The 14736-nt window shown below is 36.9% G+C and overlaps 1 protein-coding gene across 1 annotated transcript in view; it reads left to right on the forward strand.

Annotated features, from left to right (window-relative positions):
* The window catches only part of CRYZL1 (crystallin, zeta (quinone reductase)-like 1), a 45968-nt gene that overhangs the window by 27914 nt on the left and 3318 nt on the right, over positions 1–14736 (forward strand). Inside the window, exons 6-10 of the mRNA XM_012657332.1 lie at positions 6913–7046; positions 8114–8225; positions 10468–10566; positions 12239–12360; positions 13499–13604. Of these exons, the coding sequence (XP_012512786.1) occupies positions 6913–7046; positions 8114–8225; positions 10468–10566; positions 12239–12360; positions 13499–13604 (573 nt within the window). The remainder of the gene's footprint in view (positions 1–6912; positions 7047–8113; positions 8226–10467; positions 10567–12238; positions 12361–13498; positions 13605–14736) is intronic.

Genomic DNA, 14736 nt, shown 5'->3' on the forward strand with positions numbered 1-14736 from the left:
GTGAGCCACCGCGCCCGGCCCAGACCTAGTAATTCTACTCATAGTTATGTACCCTACAGAAACTTGATGTACACCAGGAGATAATACTGCATAAGAGTTCACAGCAGCATGATTTGTAAAAGTGAAAAAAATTGGAAACAGCCCAAATGTCCATCACCAGGAGAATGCATAACTAAAGATCTTTATAGAATGAATTTCTACTCAGCAGTGAAAGTAATAAATAAGAGATAAGCATATCAAAATGGATGAATGTCACAAACAGGATTGAGTGAAAAAAGCAAGTTGCAGAAGAATACAGTCTGATAACATGTATTTATATAAAGTTCAAAAACATACAAAATTAAGAGGCAGATCACTGTCCTAGAGTGTGGAAAAAAAAAAACCATACAAAATTAAGCATATATTACTTAAAGATATAAAGAAAAGGCAGGGGATGCAAAGTTAGGTGGAGGTTACCTTTGTGAGCAAGGGAGGAGGATGTGATCAGAGTAGATGCACTAGTACTACCAGTGTATATTTCTTATGCTGGGATTCATTATGTTGTTCTTCATACCATATCTATAAGGTCAAAATAAATTCTCTTATGTTCTTGAGCTATTTAATTAAATTTTTTTCCAGCTTTTTTCTTCAATAATATAATCCCTAGTCAGATCTTTTGGGGACAGGCCAATTTGGTTTTTGTTCTACCAAAAATACTAAACTTATTCAATTAAATCCATAAGGCAACTTGAGTTAGGCTAGCAAATCTATGATGTTTCATTTATGAAATTATAAATTTTAAGTAATTTTTATTTAAATTAATGACATTTGCTGTGTCTAAAATTTACAAGTAATACTGTATTGATTAAAAATTAATTTTCAAGAGACTTTTCTAGAAATCTGAGGCCTGTGCCTATTTATATGTATAATAAGCCTAGAAATGAATCTAAGTATGTGTCTTCTTTTGAAAGATAAAGATCTCTTTCAAATACCATGCAGTGAAAGTCTCTAATCCATAGCTAATTTTTTGTTGTTGTTGTTGTTGTTGCCCGGAGTAGAGTGCCGTGGCGTCGGCCTAGCTCACAGCAACCTCAAACTCCTAGGCTCAAGTGATCCTCCTGCCTCAGCCTCCCAGGTAGCTGAGTCTACAGGCGTACACCACCATGCCCGGATAATTGTTCTGTTTTTAGTAGAGACGGAGTCTCACTCTTGCTCAGGCGGTCTTAAACTCCTGACCTCAAGCAATCCTCCTGCCTCGGTCTCCCAAAGTGCTAGGATTACAGGCATGAGCCGCCATGCCAGGCCCATAGCTATTTTGATATTGTACAATATGAAAATTGAGTACTGCCACTGGCTCTTTTACAGGAAACTGTCCTATTTTTGGCCCTAGAGTTTCCTTGGATGATAGCCCTAATTGCCCTGTTCTTTTGAGAACTTTGTGAATATGGAGTCAACTAAAACCTTTAGTTTGGATGCCCAGGCTTGAGTTTTGATGAAGTAACCTAAACTAAACTGCTATAGAAGATGAACTATTAAAAACAAGAAAACAAGGTCCATTCACCAAGGCATTGCTGAACACTGGAGAATTATAACATGAACCAGAAGGAGAAAAACAAATCAGAGTGTCAGTTTCCTAGCTATAAAGTTTAAGCTAAGGAAGATAAACCACACAAATGACCTTTTATTTTTCTGATTTATTTGTAAATCAGGTGGATGGTTTATAGTCCAGAAATCCAATGAAGTACATAGAGTAAAACAATTGTAGATATTCCTTGAAAAAGAAAACACAATAAAATGTTTCTTTAAAAGAAGTACTTTAAGAATGGCCACTAGCACAGTGAAGGAAACAACACTGTGCAGGACAGCATACCGATTGGGAGAAAATATTTGCAAGCCATATATACAATAAGGGGTTAATATTAACAATATAGAAAGATCTCAGATGACTCAATAGCAAGAAAACAAGAAATCCAATTAAAAAATGGGCAAGAGACCTGAATAGATGTTTCTTAAAAGAAGAGATACAGATGGCCAGCAGATACATGAAAAAATGCTCAGCATCACTAATCATTTAGGGAAATGCAAATTAAAAACACAATGACAGGCCGGGTGCGGTGGCTCACACCTGTAATCCTAGCACTCTGGGAGGCCGAGGCGGGCGGATTGTTTGAGCTCAGGAGTTAGAGACCAGCCTGAGCAAGAGCAAGACCCCGTCTCTACTAAAAATAGAAAGAAATTAATCGGACAACTAAAAATATATAGAAAAAAATTAGCCGGGCATGGTGGCACATGCCTGTAGTCCCAGCTACTCGGGAGGCTGAGGCAGAAGGATTGCTTGAGCCCAGGAGTTTGAGGTTGCTGTGAGCTAGGCTGACGCCAAGGCACTCACTCTAGCCCGGGCAAAAGAGTGAGACTCTGTCTCAAAAACAAAAAAAAAAAAAACAAAATGACCAGCCTGAGCAACATAGACCTCATCTGTACAAAAAAATTTAAAATTATTAGCTGGGTGTGATGGCATGCACCTGTGGTCTTAGCTACTCAGGAAGCTGAGGTGGGAGGATCACTTGAGCCCAGTAGTTAAGGTTGCAGTGTGCTATGAGCGGGCCATTGCACTCCAGCCTGGGTAACAGAGTGAGACCTTGTCTCAAAAAACTAAAAAAAACCGACAATGAGATATCATCTCACACCTATCAGAATGGCTATTATCAAAAAGATGAAAGATAAGTGTTGGCAAGGATGTGAAGAAAAGGGAACCCTTGTACACTGCTGGTGGGAATGTAAAGTGCAGCTATTATGGAAAAACTATGTGGAGGTTTTTCAAAACTCTAAAGATAGAATTACCATATGACCCAGCCATCCTACTTCTGTGTATTTACCCAAAAGATTTGAAATCAGTTTGTCAAAGAGATGTCTGCACTCCTGTATTCATGACAACACTATTCAGCATAGAGAAGTTTTATAGGAGCAACCTAAGTGTCCATCAACAGATGAATGGACAAAGAAAACGTGGTATATATACACAGTGGAATACTATTCAACCTTTAAAAAGCTGGAAATTTTGTCATTTGTGACGACATGGATGGAATAGGGGGACATTATGCTAAGTGAAATAAGCCAGGCACAGAAAAACAAATACCACATTTCTCACTTATATGGGGAATCTAAAACAATCAAAGTGATAGAAGCAGAGAGTAGAATGGTGGTCACAGAGGCTGGGGGATGGGAGGAATGGAGCAATGGTGGTCAAAAACCGTAAAATCTCAGGCAGGAGGAATGTTTTTCTTTTAGTTCTGTTGTACAATGTGATGAATATAGTTAATATTAGAGTATTGTACATTTCAAAATTGCTAAGAGCATAAATTCCAAACATTCTCACCACAAAAAAATGTTAATTATTTAAGGTGATAGATATGTCAACTAGGTTGATTTAATTATTCCACCTTGTATTCGTGAATCATAGCACCACTTTGTATCCCATAAATTTATACAATTATAAATTGTCAATTTACAATTTAAAAAAAACAATGACCGTTAACAGTGTGATCTTTAGGCAAGATCCTAGGCACAGTAACTACATCTATAAATGAGGACCCTAAACTAGGTAAACTCTAAACTCTGTCGTAGCTCCAGTGTATTGTGAAAGAGGGAATCATATCAGTGTGTTCCCTGAAACTGCAGGGGGAAATTTTCAGTTTACTACAGCTCTATTTTACTTCCTATTAATTCTTTGTCTGGTGATTGTTTCATGAGAGCTTAGCACTCAGTCACCTTCAACTCAAATAAGTGTTTTCTTTCACCAAACCAAAGAACTAGGAACAACCCGCCAAATGTTTAGTTAATCCTGTTGTACAACGCTGACAATAGAGTTAGAAAATAGAGAAATTCTTCTAGCTCTTTTGTACTTTCTTTTTTGTTTGTTTGTTTTTGGAGACAGAGTTTTATTCTGTTGCCCTCGCTAGAGTGCCATGGCATCAGCCTAGCTCACAGCAACCTCAAACTCCTGGACTCAAGCGATCCTCCTGCCTCAGCCTCCCGAGTAGCTAGGACTACAGGCATGTACCACCATGCCCGGCTGATTTTTTCTATATATTTTTTTTTAGTTGTCCAGATAATTTCTTTCTATTTTTAGGAGAGACAGGGTCTCGCTCTTGTTCATCTGGTCTCGAACTCCTGACCTTGAGCGATCCACCTGCCTCAGCCTCCCAGAGTGCTAGGATTACAGGCATGAGCCACCACACCCGGCAAATTTTTATTTTTCATTCAAAATTTGGCACACATTTTTGGCATTGTTCTTTTATTCCTTTCAACCTAAACTAGAAAGTAATGAAAATTCTTGGTTTCCAATATAATGTTATATTGACCTACATGTGGCTCTCTTTTATTTATTTGTTTAGTTTTTATAACATATTAAACACCTGTTGACCACCAAACACAAAAGTAAGGATCTTGACACTAACCCACATCTAACCATGCAATTTTAGAACCTTTGAAATCTTAAATGTAGTTTTATTGCAGTTAGCATTTTTTAAGGACTGCATGATTTATTTTGTTACTAAATTTTGGCAGTTCAAATTCTCATGACGGCAGATATTCCCCCAGAGAGGCCAGTAAGTAAATCATATGTAGATTAAGCATGCCCTATTAGAGTGGATGTACATTCACCCTAGGAGCTATATGGCCTTAGACAAATGGATTTATTATCCTTAAGCCCGTTTCATAATCAGTAAAATTAGAAGAATAGCTATCTTAAAGAGTTCTGTAAGGAATAAAGTACTGTATGTGCTATCACCTGATGCTTGATGTGTTTTTACTGTTTTAATCCCCTGCCTGTCCTCCTGAGTATTTTCAACACGTGTGCTTGAATGCTCCGCTTCCCCACTAGATGGCACTAGTTTGTTGCTAACTACAGTCACCACTGTAGATAGCCCTGTGGTTAGTCCTTGTGAATCTATTGCTATTAGAGGAAATACATTTGAAAGAGCTGGTAAAGATTATAAAAGTGTTATAAAGTTGATTGTAAGTAAAATGAGAAAGAATTTCTTGTACCGTGAAAAAGAATCACATCAGTGTACAACATAAACACAAAAATTAAATAGTGAAACCTATTAAGGAATAATAGTTTAATGGTCAGATCATATAGAGCTTCTTAAACTATATTAGGACCTTGCGTTTTGATTCAAGTGCAATGGAAAGCTACTATTGATGAATTTTAAGCAGAGAAGTGTTAGTATATTATTTATTTATTTATGTTTTTTAAATATTCTGACACTTCTTTTTAAGAGACAGGGTCTTGCTCTGTCACCCAGGTTGGAATGCAGTGGTGCAATCACAGCTCACTGTAACCTCCAACTCTTGGTCTCAAGTGATCCTCCCACCTGAGCCTCCCAAAGTGCTGGGATTGCAGAGGTGAGCCACCGTGCCTGGCCAACACTTCTGTTTTTCAAAGACACTGTTAGGCCACATGCAGTGGCTGACACTTGTAGTCACAGCACTTTGAGAGGCCTAGGCAGGAGGGTCCCTTGAGCCCAGTAGTTTGAGACCAGCCTAGGCAACATAGTGAGACCTCATCTCTACAAAAAATGAGAAAAAAAAAAATTTAGCCAGGCATGGTGGTGTGTTCCTATAGTCCTAGCTACCCCGGAGCCTGCATCAGGGGGATCATATGAGCCCAGGAGTTGGAGGTTACAGTGAGCTATGATCATGCCACTGTACTCCAGCCTGGGCAACAGAGCAAGACTCTTGTCTCTAAAAAATAAAAAACTAAGACACTGTTAAAGTGATTAAAAAGAGAAGGCATAAAGTTGAAAATAATATTTATATAAACAAATGACTGATCTAGAATATATAAAGAATTCTTATAAATCACTAAGTAAAAGACAAAATAACAGAAAAATTAATACAGACTTGAATAGTGACTTCAAAAAAGGAATTTCAGATGGCCAGTAAACTTAGAAAGGTGCTCAGCCTTTTTAGTAGACAGGGAAAAGCAAATTAAAACCACAATGAGAAACCATTAGACACCTACATGATTGGTCAAAATGTATAAATCTGATGATATCAAGGGTTTACAGCAACAGGACACTGCTGTGGGAGAGTAAGTTGGTACAGCTACTTTAGAAGTATGTAGTTAAATCAAAGGAAATATACCCTGGGATTTTTGCTCCAAATTAAATATCCTAGGGAAGACCGTGCATAGTGTAACAGTATCTTTTATACAAGAATGTTCTTAGCAGCATGGCTTGTAACTGCCAGAAACTAGAGCTAACAAAAGTGTTCATTGGGTGGACGATGGACAAGCAAATGAAGGTGTTTTCCATATAGCAGAATACCATAAAACAGCGAAAAGGAAAGCACGACAGCAGCCTCGTGCACAAAAAAGATGTCTTAAAAACATTAAAAACATAATGTAGAGCATATAAAGCAAGATAGAAAAGAAAGCATATGGTACGATTCCATTTATATAAAGTTCAAAACTTAAGCAAAACTGAATTGTATTATTTAGGAACACAAACTTGAGTGATAAACTATGAAGACGAATAAGAAATTGAGTTAGAATGGTAGCGACCTCTGGTGGGGAGAGAAAAGGCTGCTGAGGTGATGGCTGTGTTCTTCCTCTCTACCAGGATAATGGTGACTTGCACATTCACTTTTTATTTATGTATCCAGCTATACATTATGTTATGTTTGATGTACTTTTCTGCACGTGTTTTGTTTCACAGTTAAAAGTTTTAAAAAATAGACACACACTGGCTCTATGTGGAGAATGGATTATGTATGGACCATAATGGAAATAGGGAAACCGAAATGTAGGTGAGAGATAATAGTAGGGCTTGGACCAGGGCCTTGGTGGTAGCAGAGATGGAGAGAAACAGATCCAGGAGGCAGGAGTAATGGGACTTGCTCACAGATGTTTCCTCTTGTTCTTTGTGGTAGTTCATAAACCAGAAAAGGTTACCTGGACAGAAGCAGCTGGAACTATTCGGGATGGAGTACGAGCCTATACAGCTCTGCATTATCTTTCTCATCTCTCTCCTGGAAAATCAGTGCTGATCATGGATGGAGCAAGTGTAAGTGCTAATGCTGTTCAGAAACAGACCAACATATAGTAAGCTTAGGGAATTTAGAAATTAGCTAATATAATTTGCTAATATAATTCCTTGCTTATAGCTTACTCACTGATTTCTTTATCAACTTCCGATTTTGTTATAGTAAGCAGCTTGTAGCAATAGGAGATAAACATTAGATTTAGTGCAATTAGTTTCTCATTACTTTGAATCGGCTAGTATATTAAAGCAGACAAACCATTTTTATTCATTCCCGTTACACAAAGCCTGAAATAATTCATGAGTCTTTGAAGTCCATACTCCAGAACTTTTTACCAGTTTTGAATCGTATTTCCCACGCTCACACTTTTGTTAATAAAGTGTTGGCATTTTATAGACGAATCACATACAAAATCAAAATGTGCTAATTTAAACGTATTACATGTATCATCCAAAAAAATAGTTCAAGACAAACACTAAAATACGTAAAAATATTATAATCTAAAAATGTTGAGATGAATTTATAGTTTTATTTTTTATCTGGCTTTTGATGAAAGTGCTTTCTCCCCTGCTTTTCTTTGAAGAAAAGGCAGAGCTGTCTTCGGCATTGGCTTCAGCCTGATGTCCAACATCAGGATAGTAATGTTTCCCCGAACTTACCCATGGGTCCGAAATAGGATGGAGCTTTTGAAGTGCTTTGATCTTCAAAGAAAGGTAGCTGGACTCCCATATGTACTATATAATTAACTTAGACCATCATGCTGACAAGGCCCTTAAGGCCCATTCTTCTCTTTCCAAGCCATGTGTCTGGATGTGGCCCTCCATCCTTGAAATTATGTGCTGTGGTCAGACTATGGGTGAGAGCATGTGACTTGTACAGCTTGTCCACCATCCCTTCTGAAGAAGAAAGTCAAGCAAATATTTCCCCTACTAAACTTGTCTGTATTTTTTCTCTTTTCCTATTAGATAACATTTAAAAATATACTAAAGTAACAATAAAGAATACACTTTATTAAGCAATCTATAAAATAAATTAGATTTGGCGTCTGCCCTATAACTATAAACGCATTGTATATTTTTTTTCCACACAGGCATTTGGTACAATAGCTATTCAGTTAGCACATCATAGGGGAGCCAAAGTGATTTCAACAGCAAGCAGCCTTGAAGACAAGCAGTTCCTTGAAAGACTTAGGCCTTCTATAGGTGGGTAATATTACTCAGCAGACTTTAAAAATGTAATTATGAAAAGAAATCACCTTAAAAACTGCACTTGTAAAATAAAGTACAAAGTCAGAAATGAAAGTCAATATTAAAATGCACTTGGTATCTGTGACCAAGTCCAAATTTACTTAAGCGATAGTTTTAATTTTAATTATTTAAGTTTTTTAAACCTACATTTTTCAGTGTTTTTTTCTCCTTTGCCCCATTGTCATCAACAACTTACCCAAGTTTGAATTAGGTAAACTTTGACACAATTTAGAAATACTCAGTGCTTCTTTGGTTTTAGTCAATAAATCAATATATTTTTGCACCACTTTGTATGTTTCTCAACCTCTTTTACCCTGTAATATACCTCTAATGTCTATTTTCCATGATAGACTAGGAAGGGCGACGATGATCCACTTACACAGAAACACAGGTCATCAAAACATATACTTTATGATGATTAGGACATGGTGGAGGCTGGTGAGCTCTTGAAAAGATTGAACCTATCCAAACAGCAATGAATATGGAGAGGAGGAAGAAAATAGAGACTGAAAATAATGAACAAGGAAAACAGAAAGATAGAAACAGAAAAACTAACAGATGATGAGCAAAAAGAAGGAGCAGAGTATTAGGTGAAGGGCAGGCAGGAAGGAAAGTAATGTTTATTGAATGCTAATATGGATGTTACCTCCTGAAGTCCTTAATAATCCTGGGTTGGCCGACCAGGAAACAGTATCTCAGAGAATTTAACTAGCATGTCCAAGGATATACAACTAAGAAAAGGACTGGAAGGAGATTTGAACCCAGGCCTGTCTAACATCATAGCCTATGTTATTTCCATTGTTACATTATGCTTCTGGGCAGAGATAACCAAGAAATGGAAGGAAGGTAATACAGGGGCTGGAGAAAGGAGGAAAGAAGGCAAAAGAAGAGATTTGAAAATAGAATGCAGAAAGATAGCACAAAAGGTCTAGTGGAAGGGAAATGTTTCTTATTGGTTAATTCTGCCCCTCCTGTATTTCTTCAGTCCCCCTTCCCTTATGGCCTCCTCTTCCTCTCCCCTCCCCTAAATCCGAGATTACTATGGGACTGCACCTCTAATCTGAGCAACACTGAGAATTCTCTTCAACACAAAGGTGTTAAGAGATACAAAAATGAAATATAAACATATGTCTTCATTTGCCAGTTCAAAACTGAGAATTTTTTTAATTCTTTCAATAATTTCTATTGTTCTGTCAGTATAATTCTTTGATTAATATAATGCTTTAAAGCAACCAGTTAAAATTAGTTTAATTTTCACTTACTGCTAAAAATCATAATGTTTCTTTTCCTTACCTTCAGGATTTTTCTTCATTTGGAGGAACAAGAGGGGAAGTAGGAGGCATTTCTATGACTGTGAAAGGATTAAACAGCCTCTAGTAGAAAATTACCATATTGCATGAACACAGAAGTTCCGTGACTTACAAATGTTTCTACTTAGGATTTTTCGACTTTACAATGGGTTTCTTGGGGTATTAAATGCGTTTTCAACTTAGGAATGCATTAATAATGGGATGTAGTCCCACCCTAAATTGTGAAGCATCTGTATATTTTTGTACTTTTTAGCTCTAAATGCTATTAAATATGAACATACTCAAGAAACTGCTTATCACTTCTCGATCTTTTGGCTAAGATCAAGTGTAGTACCTGTTCTTATCAGTTTAATGTCTATACATCCTCTATCCAAGGACAATATATTAAATGGATTTTTGGAGCAGGGAGATGGAATAGGAGCTTGCTCTGTCCACTCTGTACATCGACCTGGTATTGCAGTACCTCCAGGAATGGTGCACCAGAACAAAAAAAAGAAAGAAACTGCTTAATCTTCCAATTCATGTCTTAATATATATGTACCTCTGTGTTTTCAGATTCTTAGTTCTGGCTACATATCCTGTAGGTACAGAGAATACTCTGTGTCAAAAGATCAGCCTTGGATCACCTTATCCACAAAATGTTCATATTTTTATTTTATTAAATTTACTAGTCCCTTTGTTTAGATTGATCCTTACCAATACTAGGTTAGATGAGAGAAAGTATAATTTGAATTGACTTTTTCCTCTTTAAATTCAGTAATTGTTTGAATTGCTTAACTCGTTTCAGAGAACAGATATTTATTTGCTTTTCTTTTTCTTTTTCCCTGATTTGTTTGTATTGATCATATAGAGAACAATACAGTTGCCTTATTTCTTGTCCTTTACAGCCCGAGTGATTGATGTATCTAATGGGAAAGTCCATGTTGCTGAAAGCTGTTTGGAAGAAACAGGTGGCCTGGGAGTAGATATTGTCCTAGATGCTGGAGGTTGGTACCTTGTGAAATCAGTAGACTGTGTAAATTTTGTAGTTTGATGAATTTCAGAAAAAATAATTATTAACGCATTTATTAATTTGGATGTTTAGTTTTGGGTATTGTTTTTAACTGAAGACTTACTTAAAAATGAAGCTTCTTCACTTTATTCCCATTGTAAGCACTGTCTCTCTGGAAGAGAGAACATGCTTGCCTTTTAAAGCATAAGCATTACAGTTCGAGTAACAGATGACATATCTCTACAAAGAAACCTATGAACATGATCTTCAGTGATTCCCAGATAATATACATTATCATCCAGATGCCTGTTCAGTCAGCAGAAATGCTTTGTGTGGCTGCCTTCTATTGGATGGTTGATTTCTGCAGTCTCTATTTGGAAAATACAATGTTTGTTCCAGTTTCACTTTTCTTGAACTTTTTCAGTTTAACCAATATCTATTTAACACCTACTCTGAAACACTTAGGTAATACCATCCCTCCTAAAGGATAGGTTTTATAAGGCTGCAAAGTACTTATATTTATACTGTTAGGTTTTGTCTTCTAACATGAGAAGGATACATAAATATGGCTATGACTATCGTGATTTTTTTTAAAACCAGTATTTCCAACATTTGAGATCAACCCAGAGAAAAATCGTTCAATAAAAATAAACATATACTTCATTGGCATCATTTTTTCAAATGAACATTTCAATAATTATGTTAAAGTATCTTGATTGTCTCTGGTCTCAAACTCCTGGGCTCAAATAACCCTCCTGCCTGAGCTTCCCAAGTAGCTGGGACTGTAGGCGCAGGCCACTGAGCTTGGCTAATGTTGACTATCTTGAGTCTATGAGTTCTTTAGTCAGAAATCAACTCATCCCAATATACTAAGCCATCAATGTTATGATTAAAAATATCAGACTTATGTGTTATGTTACTTTGCCTGGTTTTCAAATAAAGATAGATTTTTTTATCTTTATATATTTCACTTATAATTAAATCTAGAGAAAATTATATGACCAGTTTTAATGCAAAAAGTATATTTTAAGGTATCTGAATATACTGTATGTTGCCTTTTTCTAAGAAAAATGTTTCTTCATCCCTACATTTAAAAAGTAAAGAAGGCAATATATGTAACCTAAACGTTTGTACCCCCATAATATTCTGAAATTTAATTAATTAATTAATTTTAAAAAACAAGAAGGGTAGGGCACAGTGGCTTATGCCTGGGCTAAAGCTGGAGGACTGCTTAAGCTCAGGAGTTCGAGACCAGCCGGAGCAAGAGCAAGACCCCCTCTCTACAAAAAATTAGAAAAATTAGCTGGGCATGGTGGCATGCACCTGTAGTCCCAGCTACTAGGAAGGCTAAGACAGGAGGATCGCTTGAGCCCAGGAGTTTGAGGTTGCAGTGAGCTATAATGACACCACTGCACTCTAGCCCTGAGAACACAGTGAAACTCTGTCTCCAAAAAACAAAGAAAGAAAGAACCGGGCATGGTGGGAGGCTGAGGTGGGAGGATCACTTGAGTGGAGGCTAGCCTGGGCAACATAGCAAGACCTTGTTTCTAAGTAAGTAAATAAAAATTTAAAAAAGTAAAAAGAACTTATTTCAAGAATAAATTTCTGTCAGATTATTATATATTTCTTCTCTCTCTCTCTTTCTTTTTTAACTATTCTCTTACAAGTGAGATTGTATAGTAAAAATGATGAACCAGCTATAAAATTACAACTACTGCCACATAAACATGATATCATCACACTTCTTGGTGTTGGAGGCCATTGGGTAACAACAGAAGAAAACCTTCAGGTATTTTCAGAAACAATAAAGCATTACTATTACTACCATTACACAAAAGGAGTATAATTAACAATAATGCCAAAGTCTTTTTTGAGGCAAGTTATGGCTAAATTAGTATAAATTTTTAATTATATCCTATGTTTAAAGAAATGTAGCTTTTTTTTAATTTTAGGTACATGTTGGCCAAAATGTTGAAATAGTGCCTAATAGAGAAGTTCTTTCAACTAGAATGAATTATAATTTTATGTAATAATTTGGAAGTAGTGGCTTATGAGTTTTTTAATAGCATTTCAAATAGCATTTTTTCCTTAGTAATAAATATTATTTTTGACATATACTTAGCAAAATATTTCTGTATAAAATTACTACAATTTCCTAATTATTAAAATTAGAACTACTATATTATGTGTGTATAGGTATCTCCCAAAGTTATGTTTTTCAACAGAATTCTAATTAAATATTTATATCATGGTTGATATGCAAATACTGTAATTCTCATATATCAATCTGCATTGATTTTCTAACATCCTCATGAAAGTGACTGGTAAGTAGTGGCCAGAAAAGACACACACACCCCACCACTTAATCACCAGGATTCTAGGTGAATCCGGGATTCTGCCATATACTATCACCTTGCTATCTCATCATTTTGAACCATGAAATAGAAAAGAAAATATTAGGCCAGGCATGTTGGCTCATGCCTATAATCCTAGCACTCTGGAGGATTGCTTGAGGTCAGGAGCTCGAGACCAGCCTCAGCAAGAGTGAGACCCTGTCTGTACTAAAAATAGAAAGAAATTAGGTAGGCAACTAAAAATAGAAAAAAATTAGCCAGGCATGGTGGCGCACACCTGTATGTAGTTCCAGCCACTCAGGCAGGAGGATCACTTGAACCCAGGAGTTTGAGGTTGCTGTGAACTAGGCTGATGCCACGGAACTCTAGCCCAGTCAACAAAGCAAGACTGTCTCAAAAAAAAGAAAAAAGAAAACATTTAACTTTACATGATGTTATTAATTAAAGTTTGTATGCTGATTATTTGTGACTTAGACGTTGTCTAATTTGTATAGAAGTTTTCTGTCTCAAGATACCAATCCTTCTGCTGTTCAACTCACAGTAATTGATCAGTCTTTGTTTATTCTATCCAAGTTGGATCCTCCAGACAGCCATTGCCTTTTCCTCAAGGGAGCAACGGTAGCTTTCCTTAATGATGAAGTTTGGAATTTATCAAATGTACAACAGGGAAAATATCTTTATATCCTTTTTTATTTACTGACTTCAGTTTCTGACTTGAAATTTACCTTGTACTCTACTAATAAATTCTTTCATTATGATAACAGGAAATAATAATAGCAATTAACTTTTATTGAGTATGCCAAACAATGTTCCAAGTACCTTGCAAATATTAATTCATTTAAACATTAAAACAACCCTTTTAGATACAAATACTGTCATTATCCCTGTTTCACAGAGGAAGAAACAGAAGCATAGAGGGGTTAATATATGACCAAGGACACAGCAAATGGCAGAACAAAAATCACACCCAGGCCGGGCGCGGTGGCTCACACCTGTAATCTTAGCACTCTGGGAGGCTGAGGCGGGTGGATTGTTTGAGCTCAGGAGTTCGAGACCAGCCTGAGCAAGAGTGAGACCCCGTCTCTACTAAAAATAGAAAGAAATTAATCAGACAACTAAAAATATATACAAAAAATTAGCCGGGCATGGTGGTGCATGCCTGTAGTCCCAGCTACGTGGGAGGCTGAGGCAGTAGGATTGCTTGAGCCCAGGAGTTTGAGGTTGCTGTGAGCTAGGCTGACGCCATGGCACTCACTCTAGCCCAGGCAAAAGAGTGAGACTCTGTCTCAAAAAAAAAAAAAAATCACACCCAGACAGTCTCACTCGTTTCTGAATAGGAGATAAGCCATAAGATACATGGATGATTTTCTTTTGTTGTGTTTGTAACCTGACATTATGGAAATTACACATCACCTTGAGTGGTTGTACACTTCTGTGATGGTGCCATTGCACAAAACATTTCAGAATATTTATCTAAATTAAAGAGTTTGTGGGGTGTTTTATAAATACCAATGCTAAGAAATCTTCAACAAATGACGATGGGGGGGATGGGTTTGATTTTTTTTTTTTTTTTTTCAGAGGCAGGGTCTTGCTCTGTTGCCCAGGCTAGAGTGCAGTGGCTGGGTCATTGCTCACTGTAACACTGTAACTTTGAACTCTTGGGCTCAAGAGATCCTCTTGCCTCAGCTTCCCAAGTAGCATGCACCACCACACCCAGCTAATGTTTTGTTTTTTGTAGAGAAGGGGTCTTGCTGCATTGCCCAGGCTGGTCTCCAACTCCTGACCTCAAGTAATCCTCCCACCTCAAGATT

This window comes from Propithecus coquereli, unplaced genomic scaffold, assembly GCF_000956105.1.
Source record: "Propithecus coquereli isolate 6110/MARCELLA unplaced genomic scaffold, Pcoq_1.0 Scaffold54, whole genome shotgun sequence".
Classification (NCBI taxonomy): domain Eukaryota; kingdom Metazoa; phylum Chordata; class Mammalia; order Primates; family Indriidae; genus Propithecus; species Propithecus coquereli.